Source organism: Balaenoptera physalus (genome assembly GCF_965194825.1).
Source record: "Balaenoptera physalus genome assembly, chromosome: 1".
NCBI classification, from domain to species: Eukaryota; Metazoa; Chordata; class Mammalia; order Artiodactyla; family Balaenopteridae; genus Balaenoptera; species Balaenoptera physalus.
Genome location: NC_138882.1, coordinates 183275828 through 183292563, shown reverse-complemented (window position 1 = coordinate 183292563; position 16736 = coordinate 183275828). Strand labels below are relative to the sequence as shown.

Sequence of the window (16736 nt, the reverse complement as noted above, 5' to 3'; positions counted from 1 at the left end):
ATTAGTGAGTCATGCTTGACTAACCTGTCAGTTTCGGGCAAACTCAGCAAAGAAGAAGAATAATAATAGTAATAATAATGGTTACATTTATTGAGCACGCGTTCTGTGGCAGTCACAGGGCTAAATTCTTACATGAGCTGACTCATTTAATCTAACAACCTCTAAGGTAGATGCTCTCACTAGGCCCATTTTATAGATGAAGAAACTGAGGCTCAGAGAGGTGAGGAGCTTTCCCGAGGTCACACAAAAAGAGAGTGAAGCTAGAATTCAAACTGGGCCATGAGCACCCTGCTCCCTGCTTTCCCAGTAAGACCCCAGGCCTGCGATCTGAGCCTGGACAGCCCCCTAACCTCAGGCACCAGGGAAAACAAAGGAAAGAGTGCGGGGTGCAAGGTTTGCTGTGGGGAATGGCTTTCCAAGGAGCACCCTGTGCCCCAAGGGGAAAGGAAGCGGCCCTGCCCACGCAGGAGGCTTTGAAAGGAAACTTGAGTTTAACTCGCTTGTTCTCCTGTGCTGAGTGGTGCCAATGAGGGGATTTAGTTGGGGGTCACTGGTATCTCTCTGCCACAGAATCAGGTTAATCCTGTTTCAGGAGCAACAGGATGAATTTGCCAGCTGCGCTGAGACTTTGGCCCTTCTCGCTGATTTCACTCCTATTGTGTTCAGTGGCCATGTCTCGAAGAGTGAGGAAGGCTAGGCTCTCTGACGTCACCAGCCAGCTGCCAGGCAGACAGACAGACACCGCAGCACAGGTGTCCCACCCAACCCACAGACAGCCTCGGAAGAGGGGGGCTGCGACGGTCTCTTAGCCACGCTCGTCTGGGGTATTCAAATCACTCAGGAAAAGAATTAGGATCAAAGTCAAACTCCTCGAAAAGGCAACCCTCTTGCACTGTTGGTGGGAATGTAAATTGATGCAGCCACTATGGAGAACAGTATGGAGGTTCCTTAAAAAACTAAAAATAGAACTACCATATGACCCAGCAATCCCATTACTGGGCATATACCCTGAGAAAACCATAATTCAGAAGAGTCATGGTTGAGGTCTATTCCGATGGGGCTTTTTCTGTAAACCTACATCGTTGGAAACGCCTCATAGATTAACTGTGTGGTTTCCTTTACTCATAGAACTACCTGTTAGATCTGTGGGAAAGAACTACAAGACAGAGCTGCCAAGTAAACTATGAAAAACCTAACAAACTTTTTATCTTAGGTATTGGCATATCCCAATGATCTGTACTGTTCTAGGGTGTGATGGCTTAGGAGTGAATATGATTTGAACCTAATACATTTTTAGAGGGTGTCAAATTCAGAACCAGGCAGATCCATCCCTGACCCTAAACATGGTCCTACAGTAAATCGCTTGCGGAAACTGGATCCCAAAGATTACAGGTGGGGAATTTTGAAGTGTGTCCATATTTCATTGGAGATCAAAGAAGCCTAACTAAAAGAACTGTGGGCTGACTCACATGATAACTTCTTTTTGAAAGGGCTATTTTATCTTGAAGATTGTGAGTTTGGAGGAACTAAGGTGATTGGCAGTGGAAAGAATCAGAACATGTGAAATTCCTTAAAAATTTATTGACTTAAATAACTTTGTCTGTGTTACACATAATTAAAAAAAAAAAAACCCTTAAAAAAAAAAAAAGAGTCAGGTACCACAGCGTTCATTGCAGCTCTATTTACAATAGTCAGGACATGGAAGCAACCTAATTGTCCTTCAACAGATGAATGGATAAAGAAGATGTGGCACATATATACAATAGAATATTACTCAGCCATAAAAAGAAATGAAACTGAGTTATTTGTAGTGAGGTGGATGGACCTAGAGTCTGTCATACAGAGTGAAGTAAGTCAGAAAGAGAAAAACAAATACCATATGCTAACACACATATATGGAATCTGAAAAAAAAAAAAAAGGTTCTGAAGAACCTAGGGGCAGGACAGAAATAAAGACGCAGATGTAGGGAATGGACTTGAGGACATGGGGAGGGGGAAGGGTAAGCTGGGATGAAGTGAGACAGTGGCACGGACATATATACACTACCAAATGTAAAGTAGATAGCTAGTGGGAAGCAGCCACATAGTACAGGGAGATCAGCTCGGTGCTTTGTGACCACCTAGAGGGGTGGGATAGGGAGGGTGGGAGGGAGACGTAAGAAGGAGGGGACATGGGGATATATGTATACGTATAGCTGATTCACTTTGTTATACAGCAGAAACTAACACACCATTGTAAAGCAATTATACTCCAATAAAGATGCTTAAAAAAAAAAAAGTCAAACTCCTCACCAGGCAACAGCCCCATCTGCTTCTCCAACCCCATCATGGGCCACTTTCCCTGTCCCTCACCTGGCTCCAGCCCCACTGGCCTCCTTCCTGTTCTTCAAATGTACCCAACTTGTGCTTGCCCCAGGGCCTTTTCACATGCTGTTCCCGCTTCCCGGTTAGCTTCCCGGTTCACACGTCTGGCTGCTTCTCCACCTTCAGGTCTCAGCTTCAATGCCCGCCTTAGTGAGGCCATCCTGGTACTGAAGGACACATCCGCGCCCCTGGCATTCTCCACTGCAGCACTGCTGGTTCCTTCTGGAGTCTCTGTTATAAATCACCGGGCTGTTTACTTTCCATCCTCTGTCTCCCTGCTAGACTGGAAGCACCACAAGGGCAGGGCCTGGGCCGTAGTGCCCGTCACTGTACACCAGGCACTTGGCACGCAGCTTACACGTGGTGGCTGTTCTCCCACAAGACAACGTCAGTACATTTTAAATGGGTCAGTGGAACACCAGTAGCACTTGCCATAAGTAGAAGCGTTGAACCTTGAAGTTACACAGAATGAAAACAAAAGAGTGCTATTAAATCCAGCTCCACACAAATGACTGCAAAAACTCTGAACCAGGTTTCGCCCTCCGCTTGTTAAGACGGGAGGTTAGCCGGTATTAAGGATGGATTTGCATCTCCCACTCTGGGACTTTCATCTTTGATGAACCAGAAAGACTGGAGGAGAACTTGGACACATTCTAAGCCTGTGCTGGGACCTGTAGCAAGTAGCACATGTGAGCATCTCCTGCACATCTTGCTCTGGGTGGGTGGGGGGGGGGCCCTTCTCCAGACCATGGATACCCCTTCATTCGCCTGCAGAAATCCAAGCCTGCAGCCTAGGTAGCTTTCTTCTCATGGCGACAGCCAGGGCAGTGACTTGGATGAATTTGCTATTCATTCATCAAACGTTCTTTGAGCACATACCCTGTGCCCAGCCCTGTTCTAGGCACTTGGAATCCATTGGTGAGCAATGCCAAGGCCCCTGCCCTCATGGAGCTGACATTCTAGCCCAGAGAGATAGACAAGGTACCATATGTTTAATGAATAAATACATTACATTATATGTTGGGAGGTGAAATCAAGTACTGCAGAAAAAGAAAGAGCAGAATCAAGGGGCTCACAGGTGCCAGAGTGGTGGGGGGATTGGATTGCAGTTTTAAATAAAATGGTCAGGGGAGGCCTCTTTGAGAAGTTGACGCTGGAGCAAAAACTGGAAAGAGGTGAAGAAGTTGACTCTATAGACATCTCGGTGAAGAGTGTTCTGGGCGGTGGGACAGCCAGTGCAAAGGCCCTGAGGCAGGGCATGCCTGGCATGTTCACAGAATAGCGAGGAGGCCTGAAGGGGTGGAGCTGAGTGAGCAAGAGGCAAAGTGGTAGGAGAGGCAGAGAGGTGATGGGGATGAGGTGTAGTGGGGAGACGGATCCTGTGAGCTTCCTGGCCATCGTAAGGCCATTTGTTTAGAATCTGAGAAACTGGGGAATCATTGCAGAGTCTTAAACAGAGGATGATTATGATCTGCTTGATGTTATTAAAGAGAACCTCTGGCTGCCCACTGAGAATGGACGGCAGCGGGGCAAGGGTGGGAGCAGGGAGAGTGGGGATGAGGCTGGTGCTGTAACTGGTGAAAGATGATGGGGTTGCAGACCAGGGGAGCAGGGGAGGGGGTGAGAAACGGCCAGATTTGGGATATGCTTTGAGGACAGAGCCAATAGGATTTCCTGATGCTGTGAGGGAGTGACAAGCCTAGGTGACTTCAGGTTTTGACCCTTGTGAGTGGCAGGTGTCATCCCTTGAGATGGGAGCACTGAGGGAGGAACAGGGGACAAGGGGCTGGGAAGCGGGGATCAGCAGTTCTGTTTGGGGCAAATGTGAGATATTTAGGCAACATCCAAGTGGGACGTTGCACCACATGTACGGCGTTTGGGAGGGAAATGCAGACTGAGATATAAACGTGGGCATGGTCAGCATGTGGATGGTATTTCATGAGACTGGGTGAGATCATCAAAGGAGGGAGTGAATCAAGGCCCCCAGTACACAGGAGGCTGAGAGGGAGCAATGGCCGAAGCCAAGTGCAGAAAGTGTGGGAGGGACGTGGGGGTGACCAGCTGACTCGGATGCTGCTAATGGACAAGGAAGCCTGGGCACTGCCCACTGGGTTTAGCTGTGTGACCACGAAGACCTCGAGGGAGCAGTGTTGATGGCCCAGCCGGGGAGGAAGTCAGGTTGGCATGGGTTTTAGAGAGAAAGGGAGGATTTGGAAATGATGGTTTTTAGACTTATGCTATCACAGACCTCCTTGAGACTAGTCATCTTCCCAGAAAAACGCACCCTAGCTCACTCTTTGGAATCTGTTTTCAGGGAGTCTGTGGCCCCCATGAAGCCCCAGGGTACAGACCATCGACTTGTAGGAAGCAGAGTTACAGGTGCAGTACGTAGACCGAATGATGGCTCCTCAAATGTGGCCTAATCCCCGGAACCAGAGGCTGTCTTACATGGCAACAGGGGCTTTGCAGATGTGATTAAGTTAGGGATCTTGAGATGGGGATTCTCAGGATCTGGGTGGGCTCTATGTAATCACAACGCTCCTTGTGAGAGGGAGGAATGCGGGTTGCGGTGGGAAAAGGCATGTGATGACAGCAACAGAGGTTGGAGTGATGGGCATTGAAGAGATGGAAGAAGAGGCGACCAGCCGACGTGGCCACTAGAAGCTGATAAAGGAAAGAAAATGGATTCTCTGCCAGAGCCTCCAAAAGGAACCAACATGCCACCCCTTGATTTTAGCCCAGTGAAACTGATTTCAGACTTCTGACCTCAGAACCGTCAGAGATAAATGTGTGTTGTTTGAAGCCACTAACTGGGTTACAGCAGCAGCTGGAAACTAATACGGGGGTGAGAGGTGTGTCACCTGACCAGTCTTCTCGTGAAGATGGAGATGTCACAGCCATTTGGGGAGGTTCATTCCAGCCCGAGGTCAGGATGCAGCCCCATTGGACCAAGACGGCCTGTTGTAGAGACAGTTCAAATCCCAGTCTTGCAAACTGGCTCTGGAACCTGAAGAGCCACACACCACTCTGACCTTAGTTTCTGCTCTGAAAATGAGGATAAAAACGAGATCTTGCAGATTCATTATTACACCCGAGTTAAGGTTAATGAAGCAGCAGGTGCCCGTTAGGGACTCTTACAAATCCTGGTCCCTTTTCTTGCCCCCCTGACTCAGCTTTCCTTCAATATTCCACACATAATAATGAGACCTGCTCTGAACCAGCTGCTGAAAGGTTACTCCCTGTGACCAGGCTAATCTTTAAACCTGGACCCCACCCTCTCTTCACCGAGGGACTAAGTTCTCTAACTCTTGGCACTGCTTCTCCCATCTCAGGGTCCAGATTTTGGCTACATGACTCGAGTGCCCCAAACAGGGAGAGTTACTGACCTCGACTCCTTTGGGAACCTGGAAGTGAGCCCCCCCGGGTGACAGTCGGGGAGAAGGAATACCCGCTGGGCAGGATGCTCACTGGGGACAGCGGTTACCCCAGGTAAGGAGGGGAGGGGGGGAGAGGAGGGGCCAGGACCCAGGGATGCTGGGGAAAAGCAGAAGCCTTCCCTACTTGCTCCCAGACCAAGAAGGCTCCACAAACTTGAGGGGGTATGAGAGCAATCAAAATACACAGCAAGGAATACCTGCTCAGGAGCCCAACAGTTCCAAGCTCAAATTCCAGCTCTGCCACTTACACACTTTTGGTAGGTAAATATTTACTGAGCACCTACTATGTGCCCGGCACTGTGCTAGGAGCTAGGAAGGAATGTAGCCATGAACGTGACAGATAGGTCCCTGCCACTATTCTAGTGGGGGAGACACATAATAGAAAAGCAAACAAATAAAATAATTTCAAACAGTGAAGAGAGCACAAAAGAGAGGGGCAGAGGAAGAGTGGGAACTATGTTAAGGTGACCGGGGAGGGCCTCTCTGGGGAGGGGACTTTTGAGCTGAGGTCTGATGACAAGGAGGACATGGCTGCATGGAGATCTGGGGGGGAGGGTTCCTGGCAGACGAAAGAGCATGGGCAAAGACCCTGTGGCAGGAATAGCTTAGTGCAGGGGTCCCCAGCACCCGGCCACGGACTGGTACCTGCCCAAGGCCTGTTAGGAACCGGGCCACACAGCAGGAGGTGAGTGGCAGGCGAACGAGTGAGCGAAGCTTCATCTGTATGTACAGCTGCTCCCCAATGCTTGCATTACCGCCTGAGCTCTGCCTCCTGTCAGCACTACGGTGAGTTGTACAATTATCTCATTATATATTACGATGTAATAATAATAGAAATAAAGTGCACAATAAATGTAATGCACTTGAATCATCCTGAAACCATCTCCCGCCACCCCCCATCCCCGTCCATGGAAAAATTGTCTTCCACGAAACCGGTCCCTGGTGTCAAAAAGGTTGGAGACCTCTGGCTTAGTGGGTTCAAGCAGGCCAGAGTGGCTAAAACAGACTGAGCAAGAGAAAGAGCAAAGGGCTAGATCACAAAGGACCTTGGAGGTCAGAGCAAGAGGAAAACTGATGTCCCCAAGGGCACACAGCTAATAAGAGTTCACCGACTCAGTGGGACCAGCTCCAGACCCCACGTTTACTCACAACACCAGCATCTAGGCTGAGTCAACAGGCAGTGCTTTCTGAAGCTAAGCTCTGGTCCTACTTACCTTACTGACTCCATGCCTCAGTTTTCCCCAACAAAACTGGGGTGACAATTTCTAAATTTCTCAGATGTTAGAAGATATAATAATAATAAAAAAAGGCATCCCAGGGTCCTGAATCCCTTCCCTGAAGGAGAACCTTGACCCCTTCGCCAAGTCCCAGTCCCGAAGAGACTTCCTTGTTAATCCCCACCCTTGTTGGCTCCCCCACCCCCATCTCCCCATAACCCCTTTAACCCCGCGTTGGCAGCAAGGAAAGCCAGGAGATGCACCAGGACCTGCAGGATTTCCTCAGTGCCCAGCAGGTGCAGGCCCCTGTGAAACTCTACTCCGACTGGCTGTCTGTGGGCCACATGGATGAGTTCCTGAGCTTCGTTCCAGTGCACAAGAAGGTGCAGTCTGGGGGGCTGCCTGGAGGAAGCCACATGCCTCCTTCTTGGGTTTCCAAACACAGCTCTGCCTCTGTCTGGGGGTGACTGACCTTACCTTCCTGACTGTGTTTTTCCCTCACCCCCAGGAGGGGGCATGTAAGAGGTGGCCTGCCCAGGTCCAAGCCCACACTCCCCATACCCTCAGCAGAGCCTTCCTCCTTAGGAGACCCAGGGGCAAAGCTGACCTCTGATCCCAGGGTTTCTGCCTCCAGGGCTTCCGGCTGCTCCTGGCCAGCCCCAGGTCCTGCTACAAACTGTTCCAGGAGCGGATGAAGGACGGCCATGGGGAGGCTCTGCTGTTCCAAGGGGTCAAGAGTAAGTTGGCCGTGCCTGTTCTTTTACCTGGGAAACTTCCTCTGCCTTCACATGGTCTCCTATTGCCAGACGGAATCATTCAGGCAACAGACATCTTCTGAGCAGCCACTGAGCACCAGGCTTTGTGCTAAGTGCTGGGGATGCTGTATGAACAGGGCAGAATAGCTCCCTGCCCTCAGGACCCACAGTCCGGGGCAAAGTGAGTGAAGGAAACAACTAAACACAGGGGCATTGAGGGGTGTCTGGGAGGAGCTCAAGGAAGGCTTCCTGGAGGAGGCGAAGATCAAGCATGAGCGTGAGAGATGAGCAGGAGTTAGCCATGCAAATGGGGCAGTGGGATGGGAGGAAGAGAGATATTCCAGACAGAAGGAACAGCAAAGTCACAGAGGCAGGAGAACGCAAGATGTGTTTGAGGACCTGAAGAAAGTTCAGTCTGGGTGGAGCACAGAATGAAATATGTTTTTCAGTGAAGTCCACAGACACTGGCCAGAGTCAGAGGTTGAAGTCACCATGGCTGAGAGTTTTCACCTAATATCCGTATATGTCTTGTAGCATCAGGCAATGGTCAGACCTCTGTTTGCCCCTCCGGAAACGGGATCCCTTTGGAGATAAGAGAATTTAAGGGAGCAAAGGTAACACTCTTAATGAGAACTTACCCTGGTAGATTATTTTATTAAAGTCATCTGCCTCCCAGATGCTCATAATAAACCTATATGTTAGGAATCATTGCTGCCCCCATTTTATAGATGGGAAAACTGAGCCCCGACTGGACCTGCTGGGAAGAGCAAAATGGACCTCTGAATTCATCTGCTTTTTTTCTTTTCTTTTTCTCCATGACAGACAAAACTCAGCAGAAAATAAAGGACATTCTGTCAAACGAGAAACTGAGAGAACATAATTCATATGTGGAGGTACTAGCCTGGCTGCCCAGGAGATGCCACACCCCGGGCAGACCTGACACTCCCACCCCCACCTCCAGCCCCCTTCCCTGAGGTTAGAGGCCCAAGTCCGTGATGAACAGCCCTGGGGTTTAGGTCAATGTGTGTGTGAGAGAGAGGAGACCTCGGTCACCACTACAGGAACACACACAAGGTGATGCACAGAAGAGAGAGAATTGGCAAAGCTGGAGTTGGAGAGAGATGGGGGAAACTCTCAGAAACAGAGGGACAGGGGCAGGAGATAGGCCAAGCTTTGGAGTGACCAGAAAGGCAGGGACACAGAAGCAGAAACAAGAGGCAGAGGGACTGAGCAGAGGGAGGGAAGGAGGGAGGAAAAGGAGGTGCCCATCACCGCCTTCCTGATCCTGTCCCTGGTCCTTCCCCTGGCCAGGCCTCAGCCCCACCGGCCCCTCCCCCACGGCAGCCCGCGCCCTGCCCCCTGCTAGCCCCGCCCCACCCACCGCCGTCCCCTCCTCCCGCCCCCCCAGAAATGCATCGACTGGAACCGGGAGGTGCTGAAGCGGGAGCTGACGGAGCGGGACATCGTGGACGTCCCCCAGCTCTTCAAGCTCCAGAAAGTCTTCAAAGGGACCCTCAAGGCCAAAGCCTTTTTCCCAAACATGGTGAGGAAGTGACCTCTGAGTAGCCTTAAGTCAGAGAGGCCAGCTGGGCACTGGGTCCAGGAGGCTTGGTTGTCTCCTCACCCGTTGGGGTTTGCACGGCCCTATCTGCCTTACAGAGGCTTTAGGCAACCGCCTGGGGGTCAAAGACTATCATCACCCCCACTTTACAGATGATGCCCAGGGAGACCAGGTCCCTGGCAAGAGGTGGGATTCAGAGCTGGGATTCAGAGCCTGGGGTCTGGCTGAACTGCCCGCTGTGGACTTCAGGTGGTGGGTGAGGTAGGAATGGGGCAGGTTTTGGTGGGGGAGACAAGCAACAAGCAAGATGCTCTCAGGTCGAATTAAGTACCATGAAGGGAATAAAGGTGGGGCACCTTTTCAGACTGGTCCAGGAAGGCCTCTCTGAGGAGGTTAGGCTGGCACTGCCTGGGCTAAGTGGGACTCACCTGTCTGAAGGTGAACTTGAGGGAGATCCACTTTTGTCGAGAACTTTTAACTGATCCCAGCATCATCTTGAAGGCATCTAGTATATATTTCCCATCCCTCTGCCCTCTTGCTCTGTCTCTTCCAAGAATACCCAAAGGCCAGGCAGAAACCTCACCCAATACTACTGGGGTCCTTCAGCCCCCTCTCCTGCTGCAGCTGCGGATTACAGTTCAGGGGAGAGCCAGTAGTCCCTGGCACAGTGGTCCTCAAACTGGGTTCTCCAGGGCCCTGGGGTTCCAAGATAGGACCTCAAATGCAGTGGTTTAGATTTTTTCTGTTCATGCATTGAAGTGCTGCAGAAGATTTTGTTTAGAATAAACCTTCCTTGGCTAAAACGAGACAGGAGGGGGCACCTTCCTCTTAACCCCTGGAATAAAATTGGCCCCAAGCATTTCAGTTTTTCTCCAGTTTAGCCCAGCCAGGCAAGAAAGCTGATGCTGACGGCTGGGGGATGAGGCATCTCAGATGAAGTAATCAGCTATGCTGAGGGCTGACTTGGTACCTCCACTGTGCGAGGCCCCAGAGGGAGCTGGAGCCTGAGCCATGACTCTCCCAGGAGCCCCATGATGGGAGGTGGGGGCGTGGGCCTGGGCGTGGAACAGGCGGAGAAACAAAGAGTGCCAGGCACTCGGCACAGGCTGCATCTGAGCAGTGAGATGCCCCTTCAGTGACTCATAAGCCCTGGTGACTGACTCCGTGCTTACTACGAGCTGGCACAGACTCTGCACACAGATTCTTATCCAATTGTCATAGCAATGGAAATGTGTTTGGGCTCTTTTTGCTGATGGGGCTCAGAGAGGCGAAGTGACTTGCCTAAGGCCACATAGCTATGTAATAGTAGTGCTGGGATTCAAATCCATGTTGGCCTGGAGCCAAAATCCTCATCCTTTCACCTCACCAGGCCACCTCCCAATATAATGGAGGAAACATAGTCATTTACATAAGGTACAACATATGGAAAGTGCCCCAAAATAGGTAGTCACTTATTCACCAGATCATATCAACAGATGTTTATTAAGTGCCTACTCTGTGCCAGGCACTGTGCTGGGAGCTATGGAAACACAGAGGAGGATGACTAATTCACAGGCAGCTTCACGGAGGCGGTGGTACTTGAGCTGGGCCTTGAGTAATCGAGTTTGCCAGAGGGTGGCAGTGGGGAAGGAGAGAACAGTGTTAAGAATGTGGACCCCGGAGTCCGACAGAATTGAGTATAAGTCCTAGACTCGCTGGGTGGCCTTAAGTAGCTCATGTTACAGGTCTGGGCCTCAGTTTGCTCATCTGTGAAGTGGGGCTGTTATTTCCAAAGGTCAGAAGAGGAAGGGGGCCCTCAGATGGTGCCGCAGGCTACGCGCTGCTGCCCCTGACCTGGGCTCCCACTTCTTTGCAGGTGAACATGCTGGTGCTGGGGAAGCACCTGGGCATCCCCAAGCCCTTTGGGCCCATCATCAACGGCCGCTGCTGCCTGGAGGAGAAGGTGTGGTCCCTGCTGGAGCCGCTGGGCCTCCACTGCACCTTCATCGATGACTTCTACACCTACCATGTTCAGCATGGGGACGTGCACTGCGGCACCAACGTGCGTCGGCAGACCTTCTCCTTCAAGTGGTGGTGCATGGTGCCCTGAGCCCATCCCCCCACCCCAAGCTCCTGGCCAGAGGCTCTGGTCCCCTGCAGTGAGGCACAGCAAGAGCTCTTGGGGACATTTTGGCTCCCGGGGCGGGGTGGGGGATCACCCTCTGGGCAGTGGCTTGATTCCTTCCCCTGTGCCCCAGCCCCTGGAATCCTCACCGAGGACCCCAACATGGTCGTGGCATTGAAAACTCACTTCTGCTGTGAGAAGCTGCAATGATGTTTTACAGTCACTTTGTATGTGAGGTCAAGCTAATGCTCCTGGCATTCATTCATTTATTCATTCACTCATTCACTCACTGTCATGGTCGAATTGAATATTACAAACTTGAAGTTTCGACCACGATACATTGAAGGGCAACATTCCTGCGTATGTCTTTCTTTCCCGGGCATACATTTGGTCTATAAAATTTTCTATGATCTGAGCCTAGTTGATTCTAAGCTTCCCAAGGAACCTCTGAGGGAGAGTGAAGGGGGAGGGGGAGGGCCGGGCCCCCCAGGGGTGTAGCACATCCCCAAAGCTGCACTGAAGTCAGTTTCCAAACAGCCAGCCAGGTGAACCGCCTGAGGTATATGGATGCTCATTTGATTATTTGCTTTAATGTGTGTGTATGTTAAATGCACTCCTCTGTATTTCATGGTTAAAAAAATAAAGTTATAAAAAGTTGACCGGACCACAGGGACACTCGGCAGGAAAGAGCAGCAGAGATGAAGTCATGTCAGCCTCAGGCTTCTCTGTATACCACAGAGCGATATTTATCAGGTTCAAGGGCAAAGGTGCAGCCTAATTCCTGGTCACACTGTCCTTTGAAAAAAAGGCAACAGACATGGAATGCAAGAACCCAAGGGGAACATGAGAACTGACTGTCGTTTCAAACACGCAAACGTTTCAGACATCATGAAATTCTCATTGTCTCTCCCATTTGTCATTTCCGTTCCACCAGCTAGAAAGCCCCATAAAGCGAAGTCTTGTCCCTCTTGTTTTCTGCTGTGCCACACGCTGCCTAGCTGGACGTGGCACAGAATAGGAGCCATGGGTTTCGTGGAATGAGGTTGTTAGTCCCCATTGTGTCCTTTTCATATGTTTTCTTTTGTGGCCCTGACATTAGGACTTAAGATTCCCCTGAAGAAAATAAAACTTGGTGACTTGAGGTCTTGAAGATTGAGGCCAGATTTTGGCTCCATAGAGCCTGAGATGCTCAGAAAACACCCAGAGATGCTGTTTTCAGGTGAGTCGTGGAGAACATCATGGTGGAAAAAGATGGTCATCCAGAGTGTCTGCCCTCACACAGACTAGGGAGAAAGGGATCCATAAACCCGGTCACCATGTGCTTCTCTGAAGAGAATCAGCTCCCCCCCCCCCGCCCGCTTGGAATTTGCTGAGGCAGAAGATGCACAAGTGTTTCTCGTGGACAGAAGGGGGCCATGCACAAGGGGAAGCTGGTGTGAAGTTGTCCCCATAAACCTGACCAATAGGGCAGCCTGGAGCAGTGAATGAGCTCAGTAGACAAAAGCTGAAGCCCTCGCCAGATTCCTGGGGCTGCAGAAGGCTGGAGAGATGAGCTGACGGCTAAAGCAGCCCTCGCATCAGCTAAATGCAAGTGAGCCTCCTCCAACCGTTCATGGGGGTTGTGGGGCATCAGTAAAGGAGCCAGGGGAGCCCGAGTGAGAGAAAGCACCAGTTTAAGTCCTACCAGCCCCGTAGAGCATCTTGTGATGGCACCCAGGAGCACGAACTTTCCTGCTGCCTCCCCTCCCTAACACCCATCTCCCCTCCCTTCTCCTGGATTCACATGTTAGTTTTCTGCAGCTGCTCTAACAAATTACCACAGACTTGGTGGCTTAAAACAACAGAAATTTATCCTCTCACCGTTCTAGAGGCCAGAAGTCCAGAAGCAGTTTCACTGGGCTGAAGTCAAGATGTCTGCAAGGCCGGGTCTCTTCTGGAGCCCTAGGGGAGAATCCGCTCTTTGCCTCTTGCAGCTTCTGGCGGCTGTCGGCATGCCTCGGCTGGTGGCTGCATCGCTCCAATCTCTGCCTGTGTGGTCACGTTGCCTTCTCCTCTGTGTATGTCACTCCCTCTGCTTCTCTTATAAAGACACGTGTGACGGCATTTAGGGCCCACCCAGATAATCCAGGATAATCTTAGCTCAAAAACTCTTAGTCACATCTGCAAATTTAGTCACAACTGCAAGGACTCTTTCTATATGAGATAACACAGGTTCCAGGGATTAGGGCCTTGATATCTTTTGGGGGCTATTATTCAACCTACGAAAGGTTAGGAACCACCATTTGCCAGCTGGAGAGATAGAAGGGGAAGAAAGAAGCCAAGCATCCCCTTTCCAGAGTTCTAAGTTTTGCAGCTGCATTAAATCCTAACGGGAAAGACTTAACTTTTTTAAAATTGAGATATAATTGACATATACATTGTGTAAGTTTAAGGTGTGCAAACGTGTTGATTTGATACATTTATATATTGCAATACGATGACCACTGTAGTGTTAGCTGATACCTCTATCCCATCACATAATTATCACCTTTTTGTGGGGGGGTAGATTTAATTTCATAAAAGCAAATTAAGGGGTTTTCTTTTGTGTGGGGTTCAACTTTCAAACCTTTGAATTGAGATTGTTTGGTGACTGTTTTTGTTTTTGTTTTTTTTTGTTGTTGTTTTTTTAAATTTATTTATTTTATTTATCTTTGGCTTCGTTGGGTCTTTGTTGCTGCATGCGGGCTTCCTCTAGTTGCGGTGAGCAGGGGCTACTCTTCGTTGCGGTGGGCGGGTTTCTCATTGCGGTGGCTTCTCATTGTGGAGCCCGGGCTCTAGGCGCACGGGCTTCGGTAGGTGTGCCACGCAGGCTCAGTAGTTGTGGCTCGCAGGCTCTAGAGCGCAGGCTCAGGAGTTGTGGTGCCCAGGCTTAGTTGCGCTGCGGCATGTGGGATCTTCCCGGACCAGGGCTCGAACCCGTGTCCCCTGCATTGGCAGGCGGGTTCTTAACCCCTGCGTCACCAGGGAAGCCCTTGGTGACTGTTTTATGTCTGGTTCCCGGAAACAGATTCTGCCCACAGGAGGTTTCTGGGCCGGAGGCGGGGGTGGGGGGAATGGTGGGAGGGTGCTGTTAGGAACCATACCTGGGAGGGAGTCTGGGGGGCAGTGGGAGACGGTGAACTGGGATGTAGTGACCACAGAGGTTTTGGGTAATCCCCTGGGATGCTCTGGGGCTGGGCCCTCAGAGTTGTCCTGAATTAAGACAAGCAGCCTGCCCTTTGTCTCCGCACATTGGATGTAGCTGCCCCCAAGGAGGGACCGTAACCTTGGGAATTGGCAGTAGACGATTGCCGGAAAGGGACTTGCTGTGAGCAGCCGGAAGCCAACACTCATAGCAGCTGGGGAATTAATGCCTCCACCCTGAAGAAGGGGTCAGGTGGCATACCATAATGTCCACCAGCAACCCAAAGTGACCGTGGGAGTTGATTATCTCAGGAAACATCACGGAGGAGCTGAGGGAGGACTTCCTCCACTGAATCAGCATGTGAGGAAGCATGGGAATCCACGTAAAAGTTGCCGTATGGTTACAAACCCCTCGCTTCATTGGAGAGACCTGGGGAGGCCCACTGGGTTATCTCTTGCAGGGATTGGGGGTCATTTAGTCATTTGGGCCACAAAAACTTATTGAGTACCTACTATGTCCAGGACTCTTGTGGGTGCTGGGGAGTCAGTGGTGAACAGGAATCCCCCTAGAGGGGGTGCAGGACCTGCTCTAGATCCCTCCAAGCCCCTCTCATGCCCTGAAGGTTCTCCATGCACCAGGCCGAGGGTGCCCCTCCCCACCATACTCAGAGGCCCGCACAAGGCAGGGCTGCCCAAAGGTGGGAGGGACAGAACTCCCATGCTGTTCTGCTCCAAAACCCTGAGCCCAGCCCTCTCGACCCCTCCCAAGTCAGACCATCCCTTCCCCCCAGCCGGGCTCTGGCTGGCTTGTGTGTGAGCAGATGGGGGGATGGGTGTGTGTGAGCCCTTTGGGGTGAGAGCATACACATGATGGGCTCCTCCTACCAGAGGGGCATTTAGGGTCTTCCTGGCCACCCCCTGCCTCCAAGAGCCCCCAAAACAAAGCCACTACTGCAGTTATGCTGCATGCTTAAAGCTTCCAAGGAGGGCTAGTTTTCTTTTTAATCTCGAATCCACCAAGCCTGACTCACCGGCAGCCTTCATACGGTACCCAACTTATGTCCCCCAGGCAGTTACACACAGGTTACTCATCACAGAATCGTGTGCCAGGGCAAAAGACTGAAAACAAACGCTTCTATATGATTGTACAGCCTTCCTCAGAATACTACACAGCCATAAAAAAGGATCAGAATGCTTTTTTACCTACTGATACGAAGAACTTCTCTCTGAGTTATAAATGCGATGAAGTGAACAAAGCGAGGTACGGAGTACTATGCAGCATATATATTACCATTTACGTAAATGTAAGAAAGAGGGGAGGATATAGGTTCATGTTGGCTTGGTGACGCGTAACATTTATTTGGAAAGACTTAGAAGAACCTGATGCCTCTGGCTGCCTGCACGTAAGGGAACTGAGTGGGTGAGAGACAGGAGGAGCCCCTTTTGAACTTGGACCCATGAATGTCATAGCTATTCACAAGTAACTACAACCCACACTGAAAACATAAAATGAACAGTTTTAAAGTTAGCTGGTAAGCCTCGTGGGCTGGAACAGGTGTTCTCATTTCTTTGCTCAGTGAACTCAGCAGAGATGGGGAGCAGCTGGTGACCGTGCTCAGTGGGGCTCTTTCATCCATTCATTCCACCAGTACCTACCGGGCCCCTGCTGGGAGCTGGTGACACAGCTATGGTCAAGGATCCCCCTAATCACCTGGGGAGAGGGGGCAGCTTCCTGGACCACACCCCAGGAATTTGCAACTTTAAGAAGACCCCATCCCCCAATCGTTTTTGCAACCACCAGAGTGCTGAGGACCACTGGTCCAGCACTTTGTGCCTTACCTCATCAATTTCCAAGAAACACACACCTTAGAATCCAGGCCCCAGAGCCTAGAGGTGCTGCCACGTGCCCCCCTCCTGACCACTGCCCCATGCACCCCCTACAGATATTTGCTCCTGACAGCTTCCAGCTGAGTTAAGCCTCCAGCGCCAGGGCCAGGTTGACCAGTCCCAGACACCAGCTTCCCAGAGCCCCTCTTGCTCCCAGTTGGAGGCCAGAGACGTAGGCAGCCAGCCTCAGCCTCCGAAGGTCTGCATAAATTAGTGATGCACAGGCTCTGACCCCAGCTGCTCCTCGGC

General features: G+C 51.0%; 1 protein-coding gene across 1 annotated transcript in view; it reads left to right on the top strand.

The window, feature by feature from the left end:
• LOC309642538 (protein-arginine deiminase type-4-like) overlaps positions 1 to 16687 on the top strand; it is a gene marked incomplete at its 5' end in the record, with an annotated part of 28983 nt that extends 12296 nt beyond the window's left edge. Inside the window, 7 exon segments of the mRNA XM_082424180.1 lie at positions 5697 to 5786; positions 5789 to 5853; positions 7260 to 7401; positions 7653 to 7755; positions 8596 to 8666; positions 9182 to 9316; positions 11190 to 16687. Of these exon segments, the coding sequence (XP_082280306.1) occupies positions 5697 to 5786; positions 5789 to 5853; positions 7260 to 7401; positions 7653 to 7755; positions 8596 to 8666; positions 9182 to 9316; positions 11190 to 11423 (840 nt within the window). The 3' untranslated portion in view covers positions 11424 to 16687.
• Between the last annotated feature and the right edge of the window lie 49 nt (positions 16688 to 16736).